General features: G+C 47.0%; 1 protein-coding gene across 1 annotated transcript in view; it reads right to left on the bottom strand.

Annotated features, from left to right (window-relative positions):
• Positions 1-17,514, bottom strand: part of LOC109291115 (probable acyl-CoA dehydrogenase 6) — a 211,194-nt gene that overhangs the window by 168,616 nt on the left and 25,064 nt on the right. Inside the window, exon 3 of the mRNA XM_019507976.1 lies at positions 5,024-5,144. Within this exon, the coding sequence (XP_019363521.1) occupies positions 5,024-5,144 (121 nt within the window). The remainder of the gene's footprint in view (positions 1-5,023; positions 5,145-17,514) is intronic.

The following is a 17,514-nucleotide window of genomic DNA, read 5'->3' as shown; positions in this document are numbered from 1 at the left end:
GACGATGGGGAGGGAGGGAAGTGAGGAGGGGTGGGGGGAGGGTCACAGTGGCAGCGTTCCCCCGTTGCCAGGGCCCAATAGCCAGCAGGGTAGGAGAGGCTGTGAGGAGGGAGAGAGGAGAGCGGAGAGGGGAGGCAGGGGAAGTCCCGCTGCAAGGTGGAGGCAGATGGGGGAGGGAGCCCCCATGCTGGAGGAGGCGGCAGCAGTGGTGGAAGTCTTTACATGGCTGGCCCCAAAGGGTGAGTGGGGGATGAGAGAAGGTCATGTAAACACTCCCTGAAATCTGTCATTCTTGAGGGGCAATTAGCTAGTGATTATATAATTTGATAGCAATAATTTGATTACAAAGAGGCAATATTAGTAGTAGATATGTGAAAGAGATTGATTGCTTGGGGCATATTTTGAGCTTGTCCATCAAATTAATTTATGGCAAAATGGACCAGGCAGAGCTTGGGTGCAGTATTTTTCTTTCACCCAATAATCCTATTTGCCCTTTAAAATTAATCTTAAATGTTCTCACGCTGTCAGCATTTTTAAATGAGGTGCCAGCTCAGAACTAATTGGATTTGCCAGACAAATCACAGCTTAATAGTTTTATGAACAGTTAACAACTGTGAACAGTTATTGAGTTAAAACATGTTAGGATGCAGACACTACTTCCAATAGAAAATTTCTAACTTAAAATAATTTGTAGAAAGACATAATTTGTTCTCCATTTCAAACCCAAAAACTCTTAGCGGTGCTAAGGGATAATACATAAGACACACTGCACAAATGAACATTTTCAGTTATTTTACCATTAGAGTTCACCCATTTTCACTTCTTTTACCCAATTTGCTTTTGCCATGAAAATATATTCTCTATTCTTCATTGATCTAATGGAGACTTGGGACTCAATGTCTGTTGTTCTCATAGGCACTTAAATATCTCACCATCTGTCTTTTCTCTCCTAGTCATAACTGTTGAGATCCGATTGTAAAAATAAGATGCAATGGAAGGGAGCCAACATAATATCACATGATGAAATACCATTTAACTAGCAAGCTAGTAATAATCATTTACATTTCCACACACAGCTTTTAGTTTACTTAAAGCTTTACAACACGTGAAGTACATAAATAGTATTATCCTCAGCAGGGATACTTGGTTTTCTCCGTTTAAAAAAAAAAAAACCTGCAAATTCTCTGATTAAATCTCCCAAAATCCATTTTTCCATGATTAAAATGAAACAACAATATATATAGGTATCAGTTGAACACAATGTTTTATTGATATATTTACCATTTTAAAGTAGTTTGGAAGCCTACCAGTGTCTCAACTGCTATAATAAAACACATTCTAAATACTTATAAATTTTGGCGTTTGATTTTGAGTTTTTTTATCACGGAAAATCAGAGCTCCCCCTGCCCCCTTCACTCATCAGGATGCAGGTCCTGCTGCAGCTGTTCCCCTCCACCACTGCTCTGTGGCACTGAGAAGCCCTGATATGCCAGTGCCCTACCCATGCCATTGCCTCTCACTCCTGACCCCCTGTTCCCCAGCCCTGCTTGTGTCCCTTACTCCCCACCCACAGCCCTCCCGGAGGGGGACCCCAGCTAACAGGACTTTGGAGCCAGGGACTCAGGTCTGCAGCCCCCTGCCCCCCACAGCAGCAACTAAACTCTGGTTGCCACCCATGGGAGGCAGCAGCTGCTACAGCAGAGCAGAGCACAGAGCTCGGCTCCCCCTCCAACATGGACAGCACAGCTGGAGCAGAACTTGTGGGGGTGGGGAGTGGATGCAGGCTACCTGCTTTGGATTCAGGACTCCCTGCCCTGCTGCCCTCCCCCAGGGCCTCTGCAGCCCAGCAGGCAGGACCCAGCATGGCAGGGCAAAGCAGTACTCGGCAAAAAAGCTTGTTACCGCTGCTGGGAGCTCTGCGCCACCATGGCGAGGTGCCCCCTACCTGGCCAGCACCACTGAGTGGCACAACTCCATGCCACCACACTCCCTGCTGCAGGGGCCACTGTGGCATGGCAGTACAGGGCTTGCAGCAGTGGCACCAAGCTTCCCTGCCCCACTCTGTCCTGCCATGCCAGTTCCCACCTGCTGGGCCATGAAGGCCCTGGGGGGAGGGCAACAGGTTAGGGAACCCATGTCTGCAGCAGGCAGCCTGCACCCACTTCCACGCCAAGCACAAATCTGAGCAGCACGTGCCTCCCATTACCACCCTCAGGCTTGCACACATCAGTGAGGAGCCAGCCACCACCCCAGACAAGCCACCTACAGCTCCGTCCTGCTCCCTTCTCAGGCCCAGCAGCCGCATATTCCAGCCCCAGGCCCCAAGCCCCACTCACCATCCCAGCTGGGCAGCAGCCCCAGCTCTGCCCAAGTTCCTCCCTCTCTCACTATGGGGGCTCAATTCCCCCTCCCTCCCAAGACCTGCAGGAGCTGCTTTCCAGGCTGTCTGGTAGCCATACACATGTGTACATGCACATGGCACCCCCTACTTGGTCGCCCTTTTCCCACTCTCCCCAGCCTGCAAGGGGAAACCCACCATTGCCTACATTTTTCTCCTTAAAATGAGAAAATCTGGGTTTTTCTCCTTAAAATGAAAAGATCCAGGTTTTATCACATTTTTGTGGCAAACAGAAAACCCAGATCCCTGATCCTCAGACTACCAAGGAAAACTTGCATACAAAAAGTTTTCCAAGCACATACAGGAAAAGAATAGAAAAGACAGAAACAGAACTCAGATCTTGCATCTCTCTTTTGGTTTATTACTTGAGTCATCTTCCTTGGCTACCTTACTAGATTTTTTTAAGAGGAGGGGCCAGATTCTTTAGTCTCTGCACTGCTGTGATGCCATAAAGGTAATACAAACTGCCATGGCACTGATGTGGGCAAATACAAATCTGGGAGTCACAAGCCAATCTAGCTGTCCTAGGTCACCAGACTGACAACAGCCAGTGCAGTGGGATCAGTGGGCTGGGAGTGGTCTGTCAGAGTTCCCATACACTCAGCTGTCTTAGCAGAGGATACTTCTGGGAGTTACCACCATCTGAAAGCTGCACTTAATGACTTCATCCGGAGTCCCAAACAAATAATCATGTACACAACACATACATGCAAATGTGCCATGCATGTACATTACACCAATCATTTAACCCCCCCCCACAAACCTCCCCCCTTAAAATGGTCAAAGTAAAAAAACTGTAAAGGAATAACTTAAAAAATTCTAACATATATATTTTCTTTTTAAGTAACTTTAAAAAAATATAACCACCCAATCTTGCAACTAAATGGAATCAAGCATTCTCTATTTTTATGAGTTATTTTTTGCTTTTATTTTACATTGTGTCCATATCGCAGAGTTTTTTCTAAATCATGTGCCTATTTCATTTTGGCTTCTAGGAGTCAAAAGCTTCAGAAGAACACATTTTAAATTGTTCAGAATTCTGGTCAAGAGAAACTCCCATCTTTTCTTCTAAATGGGGAAAGCAAAGTAAATGTCAATGCTGTACAGGTCACATAAAGGATACACACAGTTAGGTATGCAATCTTGTAGAATTTTGAACTACCTCAAATTGCAGTTACTTTAATGAAGATTGAATACCATGCATTTCAGAATCAGAATCAATATTAATGAAGGATAGATTCTGATGCTGAATGCTTTTGTCGAAAAATTATACATGGGATTTACTCTCAAGTACCTGCATGTTTCATCCTTGTACAAAAAAGTAAAAAGAAATTAAATAGAAATGACTTCCCATGGGTGCTTTAAAAAACAGAAAAATATCATGTTGGTATTATTGCCTGCACACAGAAATCAAACTAGTAAATACAGTAAAGAAAAACAATACGTGAACTGAGTATAGGAAACAAACGTACACTGATTTCACTGATGGCCAAACAGAAACAACCCAACATTTTAATTCTTTTTCCATTTTAAGATTGTCAGCTTGTATAATTAGCAACCTGTCAATCTGTGCTATCCATTACGTAACCAGAATGTGACCTCAGAATGACCAAAACTCAATTTTGTGTAATTTAAGTATAAATGTTGTTAACAAGCATATTATTTGAATAACACTAAAAGCTTGCTTATTGAGAAGTGATAAAAGGGTAACTTACTAACCTTTTGTTTCATTTTACCTTGTAAATACATGAGGAAAACCTGTTTGTTGCCTACAAAGTTCACCCTTTGCAAACGAGAATACTCTAAGCACCAAAATCTGTATTTAGGTAACTAAAAAGAAAAGACAAAAATTCTGAAGATGCTTAGCAGTCTCATTCACTAATGAATTCAGTAGCAGAGTGGCAATTGACTTCAGCCAAATGTAAAGGTCTAAATATGAAATTTAATGATTTGCTCTAGCCAGCCACGTGACATTTTGGCTTCAAGTTTTATATCTGAGGAAATGTTTATTACCTAGTACCAGCTGCTCATTCAGCATGTCCAGCAAAATGCACTTAAAAACAGATTTCTGGTTCTTGCAATTACCATTTCCAGTATCAGTATCTACTGTTGTTACTATGTTAAAGTCTACTACTACTACTACTACTATTATTATTATATATCAGTAGAATCAGTATCCCCTATAATAAATAAATTAATTGCAAGTGTTTACACTGGACATTTCAAAACTCTAATGACCCAGGTATAAAAACTTGGTATCTCTGTATCAGGCAAAAGTAAATGCCTCAATTGGGAAAAGTGAGCAAAAGCACAGGACAGAGATACACACTATTCAGTTCTAAATCTGAACTTCCCAAAATTGAACAAGTTCAGATTCAGTTTAAGCAGATAAAGAGCTCCTTCATGACTTGGGAGCCCAGATCCCATTTTAAAACATGAAAGTGACTAAGACTTAGACTTCCAATTCCCCTAAATCCCTTTGCAAAATGGAATACAGGCACTTTAGCAAATTCTACCTTAAACTGCAGATTTGAACCCAAGGTCTACATCCAGTTTTTGGTTTAGGACAATATATGTAACAATTATTTTGAAGCTGAATTATTTTGAAGTTGTGTATTCCCCTACCTGTTGGCTTGGTCACTCCAAGGAATCCAGCTTTTCCAAGGATTTTAAATACTTTGTGTGCTGGAAACTGTTCCTCTTCTTCCCATTTGTCCACAAATGGGTTAATCTCTTTGTCAATAATCTGTATTTGGAAAACATGAATAAGTTTTTAAAATCAAAGAGGTACCTATACAAATACCTTTGGCAGAATAATTTTTAAAATTGAGACTATTCTATTGTAAAATTGTGATACCCCACAAATTTGCCTGTTAGATACTTAAAACTCATAGTTTCATAGTGCTTAGGGTTGGAAGGGACCTAAACAGAACATCAGGTCCGAACCCCTGCCCTGAGCAGGACCAAGTACCAGGATCATAACACCCCAGCCAAACATCTGTCCAGCCTCCTTCTGAAGACCCCCAAGATAGAAGAGAGCACCACCTCCCTTGGGAGTCCATTCCAGAGCCTAGAATCCCTAACTGTGAAGTAGTGTCTCCTGATGTCCAACCTGAACCTTCTAACAAATTGTGGCCATTATTCCAAGTAACCCCCAGTGGTGCCCGGGGGAACAGAGCCTCCCGCAATTCCCGCTGGTCCCCACTGGTGAGTTTGTAAATGGCCACCAGATCCCCTCTCAGCCTTCTCTTGTGGAGGCCGAATATATTCAGGCCCTTTAGCCTCTCTTCGTAGGGCCTGCCTCTTGACCATGCAGGTGGCCTTCTTCTGGGCCCTCTCAATGCTAGCCACATCCCTCTTGAAGTGCGGCACCCAGAACTGGATGTAGTACTCCAACTGTGACCTGACCAACGCCACACAGAGGGGGAGAATCACCTCCCTGGACCTGCTTCTGGTGCATCTGTAGATGCATGACAAGATGCAGTTAGCTTTACTAACCGCTTCCTCACATTGGTGGCTCATGTTCATCCTGGAGTTAACAGTGACTCCAAGATCCTTTTCTGCCACTGTGGCAGATGTGCTCCTTGATAATGTTCTCAAAAGTCTTCCCAAGGACCAGGGTGAGACTAACTGGCCTATAGTTACCCGGATCCTCCTTTCTCCCCTTCTTGTAAATAGGAATCACACTGGCCCTTTTCCAATCCTCTCGTACCTGGCCAGAGCCCCACGAGCGCTCATAAAGCCGTGCCAGGGGCCCCGCTATGACCCCCGCCAATTCCCTCAGCACCCTCAGGTGGAGAGCATCTGGACCTACTGATTTAAATACGTCCAGCCCCTCCAAAAGTTCCCTAACTAGGTCACCCCTGACCCTAACCTTGGTGCTGCCTCCCCTGGGTCCGTCTGTAATCCTAGCAGGGGAAATGGCCCCTGTTGGCCAGTCCCTGTTCAGGAATATGGAGGAAAAGAATTCATTAAACAGGTCAGCTTTTTCGTTTGCCGCAATCACCAGACTGCCAAGACTGTCCTGTAGTGGCCCCATGTTACCCGGTGCCTTCTTCTTACTCCCTATTTATTTGAAAAAGGACTTTTAAAATTTAAATCTTAATCTCTAAATCCATCATACTGGCAAAAAATGGTATGATGCAGTGTTGTTGTTTTAGAAAGAATAAATGTTTTGATTTTACAAGATTATGATTTAGGTAGTTTTGTTGCTTCCAGGGACTTAAAGAATTGGAACCACCCCTATTTTCCAACATGTTTATAATAAGTGGTGGTACAATGGAAACTTGGGATGTCCTCAAATGATTAATTTGTGGGATGCACATAATTTTGGCCACCTGTACAAAACAATTACTTTTAGTACACATAATAACCAGTGACAAAGGCCAAAAGTGAGAGTGTGGTTAACGGATTATAAAAGGCACCACCTCCCTTTACAACATCTACCTGTTGGTCCTCTAGCCCCCACAGTATGCTCTTTAATCTTCCCAAGAGGCTGACAAAATACAATTTGGAAATACTGGTCTTCTTCCCAACTTGTAGAGTTTTTGGATCTCTTCCCTGGACAGCTTCTTGGTGAGTTGTTAAGAAGCCTCAGTGAGGTGATAGCCCAATCTTTCATCCCAGCTGTTGCTAGTTAATCCTACTTAATCACAGCTGGGGAAGTAACTGGTCTGTCCCTTAACACTTTGGGGGCTACTGAATCAGGGATTATGAGCAACATCACACCAAGCTACACCTTAAGAGAACCACAGAAAGGGGTCAAAATGAAAGAATTAACTAACCAATTGAAAGGAACTCCTAGGGGCAAAAAAACAAACAACCATCACTCCCAAAGAGCCTGGACCCAGATTTATGGGCCTTCTTAATCTACAATGCTCTGGGTTTCAGGGCACCTATACATGAGCAGTGAGGCTGCTCTGATGCGCTGTAATTAGCGTGGAGAATTCTTGATTAATCAAGTCTGCTGGGGTGTGGTAATTACTGTGCTCCAGAAGACTCCACCATTTTGCATATCAGCTTAAAAATGGCAGTGGGGGCGCTTTAACGAAAGCTCATTCAACAAGCTTTAGTTAAAGTGCCTCCACTGCCATTTTTAAGTGTGGGGACACTCATACACGAGACACTCTGGGAGCTTTAATCAGAGCAGCTCATGAAGCCATCTAAATTAAAGCACACAGCCACACCCCCTAGAGCACATGTACAAACAGGGTTTAGGGACATCTCACATGGGGAACGACCATGAGAATATCATTCCCTGATGAAATCCCACTGTGGGATGCTCACCACCTGCACCATCTCATATGCTGGTTTAGTGGTATTAGTATCATCTAGCTCTGTAAACTAAAAGGATATAAAATTTGGGTTAAAAAGAGATACAGAAATATTGGCCACCTCTTGGTTCATTCTCAAGCTTGTGTTCCATGAAATTACATGGAGAGGCCTCACTGCTGTTCTAAATGGGGATTCTTCCAGCACAAAAAAACCTTGGCAGCATATAGCCAATGTATATAACACCAATTCACAACTCTCCCTACACTTCAGGAATACGATTTGTGGCAAGAATTTCAGCCATTTTGGCAATCCCTGCCCCATGTAATGGACTCTCTGGATCTGTTGCTCTCTAGAACAAATGTAAACCTGTCTTAAAGACACCCCAAATTTGGAAGAGACCCACACACAATAACGATGAAGCATAAGCTACCCTTGCTCCAGCTGTTCGTTTTCAACTCATGTAAAGAGTGAACCCATTGAATACAGGGCCAATAGATACCAAAATGAAAATGCACAAATACAAGTTTTGCAGTAAAAAAGTTTAGAATGTTTTCTTAATTAAAAAAAAAAAAAAAATCTTTAGTCTCTGGATGAGATTTTACTCAAGATAATGCTCTGATTTGCTATTCCCAGGGTTTAGCTCTCTTTGCTGTGGCATTTCTTCACAGCAAATAAACAAATCCTGCAGTGCTAACTACTTGCTAATCTCGAAATAAATTTGGTGCCTTCCTAAACTGCTAGGCTGAAGAGGAAGAGACCCTGTGGAGTTTAATTTCCAAGTATCTAGTTACTGTACTTTCTTAGGAACATTTCAGTCAGCCTGCTTGCTGCTTCCTTGCTGGCCAAGTAACACTTGGATGGCTCACATTATGCAGCACAAATTATTATTTTACATTTTATCTCTAATACCATATTCTGAGAAGTAATTATACCAGATGTTTAATGTGTTCAATTATTTATAATATTTCTCTTATACAGAACACTGTGACCACATGGTGAGCCACAACAAAGGGAAACTCTACTTCCTGCCTCCCTCTCCCCATGTTGTATATAAAACAGAATTCCACCAGGTTTACAAATTTTCAGTGTCTAGACACTCAAAATACCCAAGATATATTATCTTTGATGCTGAGTTTACCTATAGTGAAGTATGTTTTTATTTAATAGTTTCTTTGTTTGTGAAACTTCATCCAATGGTATGCAGGAAAATGACAGGAAATGACCATTAAGTGCAAACAGAAATCTACTCTAATATTTTCATGGAACTAAGCAAAAGTAAGAAGTGAATGGATTTAGATGGCTTGTGTGTTCTATAGCTATTGTGCTGAGCCCAGTACTGCAGCCATCTGTTTGTAAAGCTCCCTTTGAAGTTGATGGACTCAAACAGAGTGAATATAATGTTAGATTTGCTTAAGATGTAAACAACATAACCATAAAATTCAAAAGTGATATATTACAGGAGCATTCTACTAATATCTTGGATAAGTAAGTCTCATATTCCAGATGACAGTAGCTTCTTTTAACTATCATTGGCCAGTCACTGTGCTATTCCAAATTTTGGCTTGTCATAATCTATATCATTGTTGTCAGACTGCTCTTCAAAGCAGAAAGTGCATCTTATTCTACATTTTGTGAAGAGCAAAGCACATGTGAGATACCTAAGGTTATTTTTAAGAATAATACAAGATAAATATTCTAAATAACCCAAAACAAGAGACAACTGGAATATATGAATGCATTTTCAAAGGACTAAAGTCCAATAAATTTATTTGATAGAATATGGAACAAATTATACACTTTTATTTTTGCGAGGACAAAAATACCTTTTCCTTACAAGTCAAAAAATGAACTGGTTTAAGTACCTGATTTGCACCACCAACTAAATATTTTGGTACAAGGACACAAATTTATGCCTCACAGTTGAACAATTTTCAGTTTCTAGTTTCCAGTTTGCACTAAAATTGAATGGTAAACACTAAAAGTTTTCAAATAACACAGGAACAAATTGCACATGAAGATGACTATTGTATAAGCTAAGCCAGGGGTCTGGCAACCTGTGGGCAGCAGTGAACCTAGTTAATGGAGCTCGGCCTAAGGCAGGCTGCTGCCTGCAACCTATCCACTGTTGATTTACACCACTGTAATGTGTCACCAATTTCCCCTACAGCTGAATGTCACCGTGTCATTGGTAGGTGCTGTAAGGCTTCGGCCCTTTTCTGGTCGGTGCCTTCCTCCCTAGCAACGTCAGGGTGAGACCGTACTTTGGGGCCACACAGATGTTTCCGAGCACTGCCCCTACTTGCCTGCCATGACTTCAATGTTGATAGATGGGGAGGCAGTGCCCTGTTAGTGGTCCCAGAGGGGTCGTGACTCAGGTCTTTCTTCGTGGGACTCCAAACCTCCCCTTTACCCCACCCTTACCATGTCCACGGCCTGGGATGTTTCAGCTCCCATAATCTTCCCCAAGATGATATCTTCTCACCCAAGAAGACCGCCACGATTGGGGTCAGGTCTGTTCGCCGTCAATCTCCCCTGAATCGATCCCTTGTCTTCGGACCAACCTTCGGGTAACTAAACATGCCCCAGCGTGGGATTAACTATGGCTTTGGAAAAAGCCTCAACTCAAAGAGATGTTCAGAGTCTGCTGATGGAGTGCCTGGGACTCTGGCCCCCAGGACCCTTCTGCCTCCCTAGGATGAGAGAAGGAGTTTCGCCTGTCTCTCTGGGTACTCTTCCCAGGTACCAGCAGGCTAGGAGTTAATCACTCCCACCACCTGGCGGAACTTGCCCCTTCCCTGCTGGGCTCTGGGCCAGCTGCTGCCTGCTCTTCCTTCTTCACCAGACTGCCTGCATGGTTTTGCCATCGCTCACCACCCTTCCCCATCACAGTACCTGGACTCTCTGGAGCAGCCTGGTCTTGGCCCATGATGGTAAGAACGCTCTTCTCCTCCCCAACGTGACCCTCCGGCAGACTTCAGCTCCCTGAGCCCGGACCTAGGGTTTTCTCCACTGGGTTTCTCGGCCGCCACTGGGGCTTCTTGCCACCCCTGCCACTCCACCGCTTCTAACAGGCTCTGCCACCTGCGTCTCCCTGCCAGCATTCCCTCTCTCCCCGCCAGCAGCCGGTTTTCCCCTGCCGGCATTCTCTTCTCTGCAGGAGTTCCACTCTTCTTCGCCCGGATCTGCCGTCTGTCTCTCCCCACCAGCAGCTGTTCTTCCCCAGCCGGCGTTCTCCCTCTCTTGGTCTGGGCAGCTGGGTTTCTCCCCAGTGGCCTTTTGATGGTCCCGTGCTGCCTTTAGGACCTGCCCCTGGGGCTCGCTGATCGACAGGCTCAGGCAGCTATGGAACTGCCGAGCCTGTGCCTTTTCCCCACAGCTGCCGCTCGTCCCAGACCCTGCCGTGAGACTCAGCGTTTGTCCGGCGGGGTCCCAGGACATGTTGGGAAGGGGGCTTCTGCCTCCCCTCTCACACACACCGCATGGCACCCCAAGCTGTAGATTCCCTCTGTTGTCAAATACCTTCACCACCCCAGCTCCACAGGACAGATACAATTCCTTTGCAACAAGCTGTAGGTTGCCTGCCCTCAACCTAAGCTACAAAGTACATACAAAGTATTTGACAGCAATTGTTGAGCAGCAGTTTTTTTACTGTTAATTATATACCTCACAATAAGAAATGTAGAAGATGAGAGGTGGTAATTTTTAAATCAGTGATTCTCAACCGGGGCGCCCTGGCATCCTGGGTTACCATGAGATCCTATTGAGGGTGTATGGATCACACAGGTAGCTGCAACTCAGGAGAGACACTTCTGGGCATGTTCAGTAAGGTGTACTGCCACACCCCACCCCTTTTTACTCAAGCTGCAGGAGGCCAAGGATCCATCACCCAGCACCCTGGCTTCCCCAAGCAGCCAGCCTGAGACTTGCCCCCAAACTATGGGCTGCTCCCCAGGTACTGGGCTCCCTTCCCCAGGTCTACAGCTGAAAACACAAGCTAATAACAATAAATTTAAAGCTTGCAAAAGAAGGAATAACATGATTTCTCTATAATCAAAAAATGAGGGAAAAGAGCTGGCATTTCCACAAGTATTCTGAATCTAACAAGGGATGCCTTGATTATAAGGCTGAGAACCACTGCTGGCCTCACCTCCCCCCCACCTGTTCCATCCACTCTGTTGCCATCGCCTCCAGGGAGCAGGGGAGTGGGAGTGAGGCCAGAGGCACTGGCCTCACCCCCCCCCACTCCATCCCGTGTCCCCGCCATTATGTCAGCACTGCGACGTGCTACCACCTCCCATCCCAATGCTGTATTCGCACTCTGATTGGCTTTTCAGTCAGCCAGTCAGAGCGCATATAAAGCATTATAGACAGACAGACAGACAAAGGCTTTTATAATATTAGAATATAGAAACATGATCTACTGACTCTAGAAAGAACACAGAATAATGACAGCTCAGTGTTTCTACCCAGGTACAAAGTTAGTCAGGGTGCCTTGGTACTCCCCCAACATCTACCCATGAACAGAAAGGTGTGCAAGCTTCTCAAAATATCAACATTTTAAAAAATACAAATAGCAAAGAAACTGGTTTGGGAACCACCACCCCCACAAAATATATGTGGCGGAGCACCAGTGGGATGCTCACCAATTAGGGATGTTGCAAGCTCTGTGGGAGCTTGTTGGCTAAGCAGCAGGGAAAGCCCTTCCCCAGGAACCATTTTAAAGGGGAAGGAGGGTGTCAGAGCACTCATGGTGCTCTGCCACTTCAAGAACTGGGCCAGGCAGCAAGCAGGTGCAGCCCAGTCCTGACGAGCGGCCATTTTAAGATTCAGGCCAGCAGGGCTGAAGGCAGCAGCTGCTACCTGGCGCTGAGGAAGGAACATCTCCCAGAAGAGCTGCTGCTCTGGAGACAACATGGAAGTAAAGGCAGGAGCTATGGGGTGGCTTGAAGGCTCCTGGTCCTGGGTATGATTTGAAACTGCACCTTGCTGCAGGATGGGTGGTCTGGTGGGGCTCCTAGTGGCATAAGAACCCTCAAGAAATGCCACACCAGTTACTGCCCAGGCGAAAGGTGAGGAGGGGCACCTTAATAACCCCAACCCCCGCTTTAGAGTGGGTAAATGCAACATCAGAGGGAGTTAGGGCCAGGCATGCCATGTGGGGCATCTGAGCCCAGTGGGGCCAAGGCCCTGCAGAGTGGATAGTGGAGCCAGTCATGACTGCAGCCACCTAAGCCCAGTGGGGTGTAAGACCCTGCGAAGAGAAGGAGAAGTGTGGGCCAGGCACGCTGAAAAGGGGCACCTGAGCCTGCAGGGGTGTGCGGCCACAGAGAAGGGGGCAGAGTATGCATCTCAGGGGAGGTGAAGATGCAGAATTGAGTGCAGAGAGGCACCCGAAGGGCTGCATCAGAGTAACAGAACCAGTGGAGGCCCTGAGAGCAGGAGCAAATGAGTTGAGGCCCTGCAAGTAAGGAGAATGAGTTGAGGTCATGTTAACTTGGGGGACCAAACTAGGTTCAGGTAAGCCTTCAGGTGCCTGAGGCCACAGGTTGGCCTGAGGCCGATTGGAGGGTGGCACAGGAGAAGCGGTGGAGAAATAAGTGGGCAAGTCAGCATCCCTGTATGGAGAGCAGCTGTGGCAGAGTTACCCGGCTACGAGACGGGCAGTCTACGCAGTATTTTGTGAACCGCCCAGCACTCGTTCGGATGAGGGCAGCGGGAAATGCCAAAAAGGCCACATGCTTGCTGGCCAGGGAGTGAAGACAATCAAGCCAGAGGACACTTTGGGATAGGGCAGGACAAGTGTGGCCCTGGGGAAAAGGAGGGGCAGTAAGAGTGAAGCCCAGCAAGGGCAATATAAAAGAGACCGTGTGAGAGATGGTGGAGTGTGAGAGGGCTCAGCAAGAGGGAGGCAGTATGTGTGTGGCCCGTAACAGGGCAGGTCGTGAGAGGCCTAATACTGTAATGAGTTGGGCCCAGCCTCAGGCCGGAGCTTTACACAGTTGTTAGAAACATCTGCAAGGCATGGGACACAAAGGCAGTAAGAGCGTGTACTCAAGGCCCTAGATACCACGGCCCAGAAAGGGCAGCCTCCTACCTTATTAAGACCTTAATTTCTTAACAACAAGGCGTGACAGGAAAGACAAACGGGCAGCGTGCCTAGAGGCATTGGGAGACCAGCACTGTGGAAGGAAATGCACATTTTGCCTGTAAAGATGGAGACACCCAGGGTGTTAAGAGAATCTCAGAGATTCTGCCTGTCATACTTAGAAAGAAACCAGTCTCTTTCAGAGGAAACCTCTAGGCTCAAAAAAAAATTGCCACATCTGACCAAAGTGTAAAAAGCCACTACTGTGCTTTACCCTGGTACCACGCTTCCTTATTCAATTGGATTCTTCTTATAGCAATTACCACAAGAGAGAACCACTGAAGAGCTTCTCACAAACCTCCCTTATCTTGAAACAAATATTCATTCTTAAACCACAAAGTGCAGCTTCTTCAAAACATCTCTGTTTCTCAAATCTATAGGAGGAACTGGAAACGAGGGACAGGAGGATCATGAGACAAGGAGAGACTTACAGAAACCAGCAAAGAATGAGGACCAGTAGGTATCAGTGGTGAAGGAAACTAGGAAACTCCATGCCTCTAGCATAGGGGTGGACAGAATAAAGCCCACGAGCTGGATCCAGCCCACCAAGGGATTTTGTACAGTCCACGGCAGGTCCCTTGGTCCTGCCTGGCCCAGGCATGGGGGACAGCCCGGGCCATGGTATGTGCAGTGAGTACCACTGCCCACGAGTGCACAAAGATGCTAGGGCAGCACGGTGGCTGGACCTGTTTTCCAGCAATCCTAGTGGTGACTCCTTCTGGCTGCTACTACCACCAGACTTGGCCCTACTGCTCAAGTACACCAACCCCTCTGCTCTGCACCCACAGGGTGGCAGGACCTGTGCAGGCAGGGCATACAGCCGGGTGGATAGAATAGGGCTGTGGGCCAGCAGGGAGCAGCATCCAGGAGCAGAACAGGCCAAGGCCAGCATCATGGGGAGTGACAATACAGGGCCCTGGGGCACAGCTGCAATCTGCTGCCTGCACGTCCCTACAACAGGTGCTGTTTCACAGGCAGGGGCATGAGGGGAGCAAATCACAGCTCTGCCCTGGGCTTTGGGCCCATGCTGTTACTGCCCCATGATCCTGATTCAGACCTAGCCGTCCATCCTGTTCCTGGATGCTGCTCCCTGCCCGCCCATCTGCAGCCCCATTATGTCTGCCTGGCTGAGTGTGAAGCAGAGCCACTTAGGGAGTTTTGGTGAGATGTTGTGGGGGCGAGTGGTTTCTGACCTAGCACAGTGGGGGAGGGGAGGAGTCTTGACCTGGACCGTGACCGCTCACCACAACTCCCTAAGTGGCCTTCAGGCCCATATAACTGCCCACCCCTACTCTGTGTCTCTTTCCTTTCTCTTACAGTTGTTAGCTCTGTAGACCCTTATAGGCCCTGAGCTGTTTTATAATTACCATAAATTAAGTCAACTTAAGACACAAAGCTAAGGGAAAGGAGCAAAGGTAATGGACAAAAAATGTCATAGGGAGAGGATTTCAAAAGGCAAGAAAAAGAAAGGTTAAGAGGTCAGCGTGGGGTTACCTAGACCTGTCTTCAGTGGTTTATGCCAGTGGCTTAGAACAGATGTCCCTTACTTAGGGGATTTAAAACAAGCAAGAAAGATCTGATAGCCCCAACAGATAGAATGCCCATTGATATTAATGATGAAATAACTGTATTAAGCACATTTCTATATTTGCTAGACTTCTTTAGAAAGTGTTTGAATTTGGGCCAAGTAATCAAGTAGAAAAATCCAGGTTCACCCAGGAATCTTTGTGTCCCGGGAGCCATGGTAAAACGGGACACTTACCCACAGCCCGGGATGAAAGTCATGCAGAGCAGGAAGAAGAACCCACGCGGCTTGTTAGCCGCCTCTTTGTAGAGCTGCGGCCAGCCGGGGATGTTGGCGTCAGACACCGGCCAGCAAAGTTAAAAATGGCGGCCGCCGCTCCGGAGGCAGGGGATAGCCCGGAGACCAGGCTGCAGCTGGTGCCAGCAGCAGAGTGGGCTCTGCGGGCAAGCCTCTGAAGAACCAGCAAGTCGGAGGGGCTGGTGGCGAGGAAGGAGGCACTGCAACCAGGACACTGGCCGATCTCCAAAGGAGCAACGGGCCGAGCGAGCAAGGGAAGACAGGAGCAATCCCGGGAGCACCGTGGGATCCTGAAGTGAGCGTTGGGATGGCGGGCGTGGAGGACGCTGAAGAAGGTGCGCAGAGCCGAGGACAACCCAGCTGGAGGGTAATCGGGGCGGGACCACCGCTGGGACCTTCGGACATTGACGGAGGGGTCCAAGACGGACAATAAGTAGCCACTAGAGGGGAGTGCCCTCCCCACCCATAAGGGTCCAGGGACGGGGAGCTAGTGGTGGGTCGATTAAGAGTAGTAGGGACTCCAGCATCCCTGAGTTAGGGGAACAGAGCACAAAGGTGTGCAGTGGTGGGGCTTGTGGTGAGACTTCAATAGAGGCTACGGCAAAGATTCCCTCATAGGATAGGGTTAGGGCATACAACACTACAGGGTTAGTGGTGCCCCCCCCCGTATTTGGCTCCGAGACCTAGAATGGCAGCCGAGGCCTGCAGGGACAACCCTGGGGAATGAGACGGCGACACATCAAAGGTGGCATGAGGCCGGGGTGTAGGGGTGGCGGAGCCCCGTGAGCAACCGTCGGGCCTAGCCCGGGCCACCAAGGGACCCGCAAACTAGCCCCGCCCACTGGGGAACATCAAGTTGTGGCAGGTGAGAACGGGGTTGGCGGCACAGGAGGAAGAACTACCCTGGTGACGAACAGGCCCAGAAGGGGCAGAGACAATCACAAGGATATCAGAGCTGCCCTAGGGCAGCTGGGGAAGACCCAGCAGTTGCACTCTGCTCTTCAACCAGTTTTAGTTCCTGTTGAGTTGCCCATCTTCAGGTGAACCAAGATTAGCTTATGTTTGAAATTTAGTCTCTAAAATCTAGATAAGAAGTCCAGTTCCTTGACAGGCTGTCCACCTTTAGGTTTTAGTAATTATTGGATTTTATGAATTAGTAAATTAAACTTACTCTATAGATTTCAAATAGTAAAAATATGTCAGGTCTTTAGATTAATGAACATTTGATTACTTTTAATCAGTGCTTTGATATGCTTCTCCTATATAATCTTATAACTCATATACTATTTGTATTTTGATATTAAAATTGTGATTAAAATCTATTTACTAGAGTGCATCGATACATTGGTCCATACCATACTGGCACCAATAAGAAGAAAATTGACATTATCAGCAATCGAGTTTTTTGGCTGATGTGGCCAATATCATCACCAATGCCATGTACATGCATGCAGCTACAGCATGCACAGTCAGGAGTGCGGCCCGGGAGCTTAGAAAGCAGCATCCGGCCAGTAAGTCTGTGGGGGGAGGTGGGGGAGGGAAAGGGCCTGGTAGGAGGGACAAATTAAGGCCCCCACTGTGATGGAGTGGGAGTGGGGCTGGGGCATGGACTGCCTAGCCGGGGCGGGCCAGGTGCAGTACAGAGCTGCTGGCAGCTCATCCGAGGACCACGGGTGGGCAGGAAGGAGGGTCAGGTTGCACCACTGCGCACACCCCTGGGGGACACATGGAAGGCATGTACTCCCATGATCTGTGCATGAGGTGAGGACAGGCTGCCCACTGCATTCTCGGGGCCAGGACTGCACCAGCTTCTTTCCAGTGTGGGGCAGAAGGGGGGGTGGGCTGGGCCGGGACTGCACTCAGGGTGGACAGGGG

Source organism: Gavialis gangeticus, unplaced genomic scaffold, assembly GCF_001723915.1.
Source record: "Gavialis gangeticus isolate Ggan-Ray unplaced genomic scaffold, GavGan_comp1, whole genome shotgun sequence".
Classification (NCBI taxonomy): domain Eukaryota; kingdom Metazoa; phylum Chordata; order Crocodylia; family Gavialidae; genus Gavialis; species Gavialis gangeticus.
The sequence above is the reverse complement of the archived record's forward strand: the minus strand, read 5'-3'. Positions and strand labels throughout refer to the sequence as shown.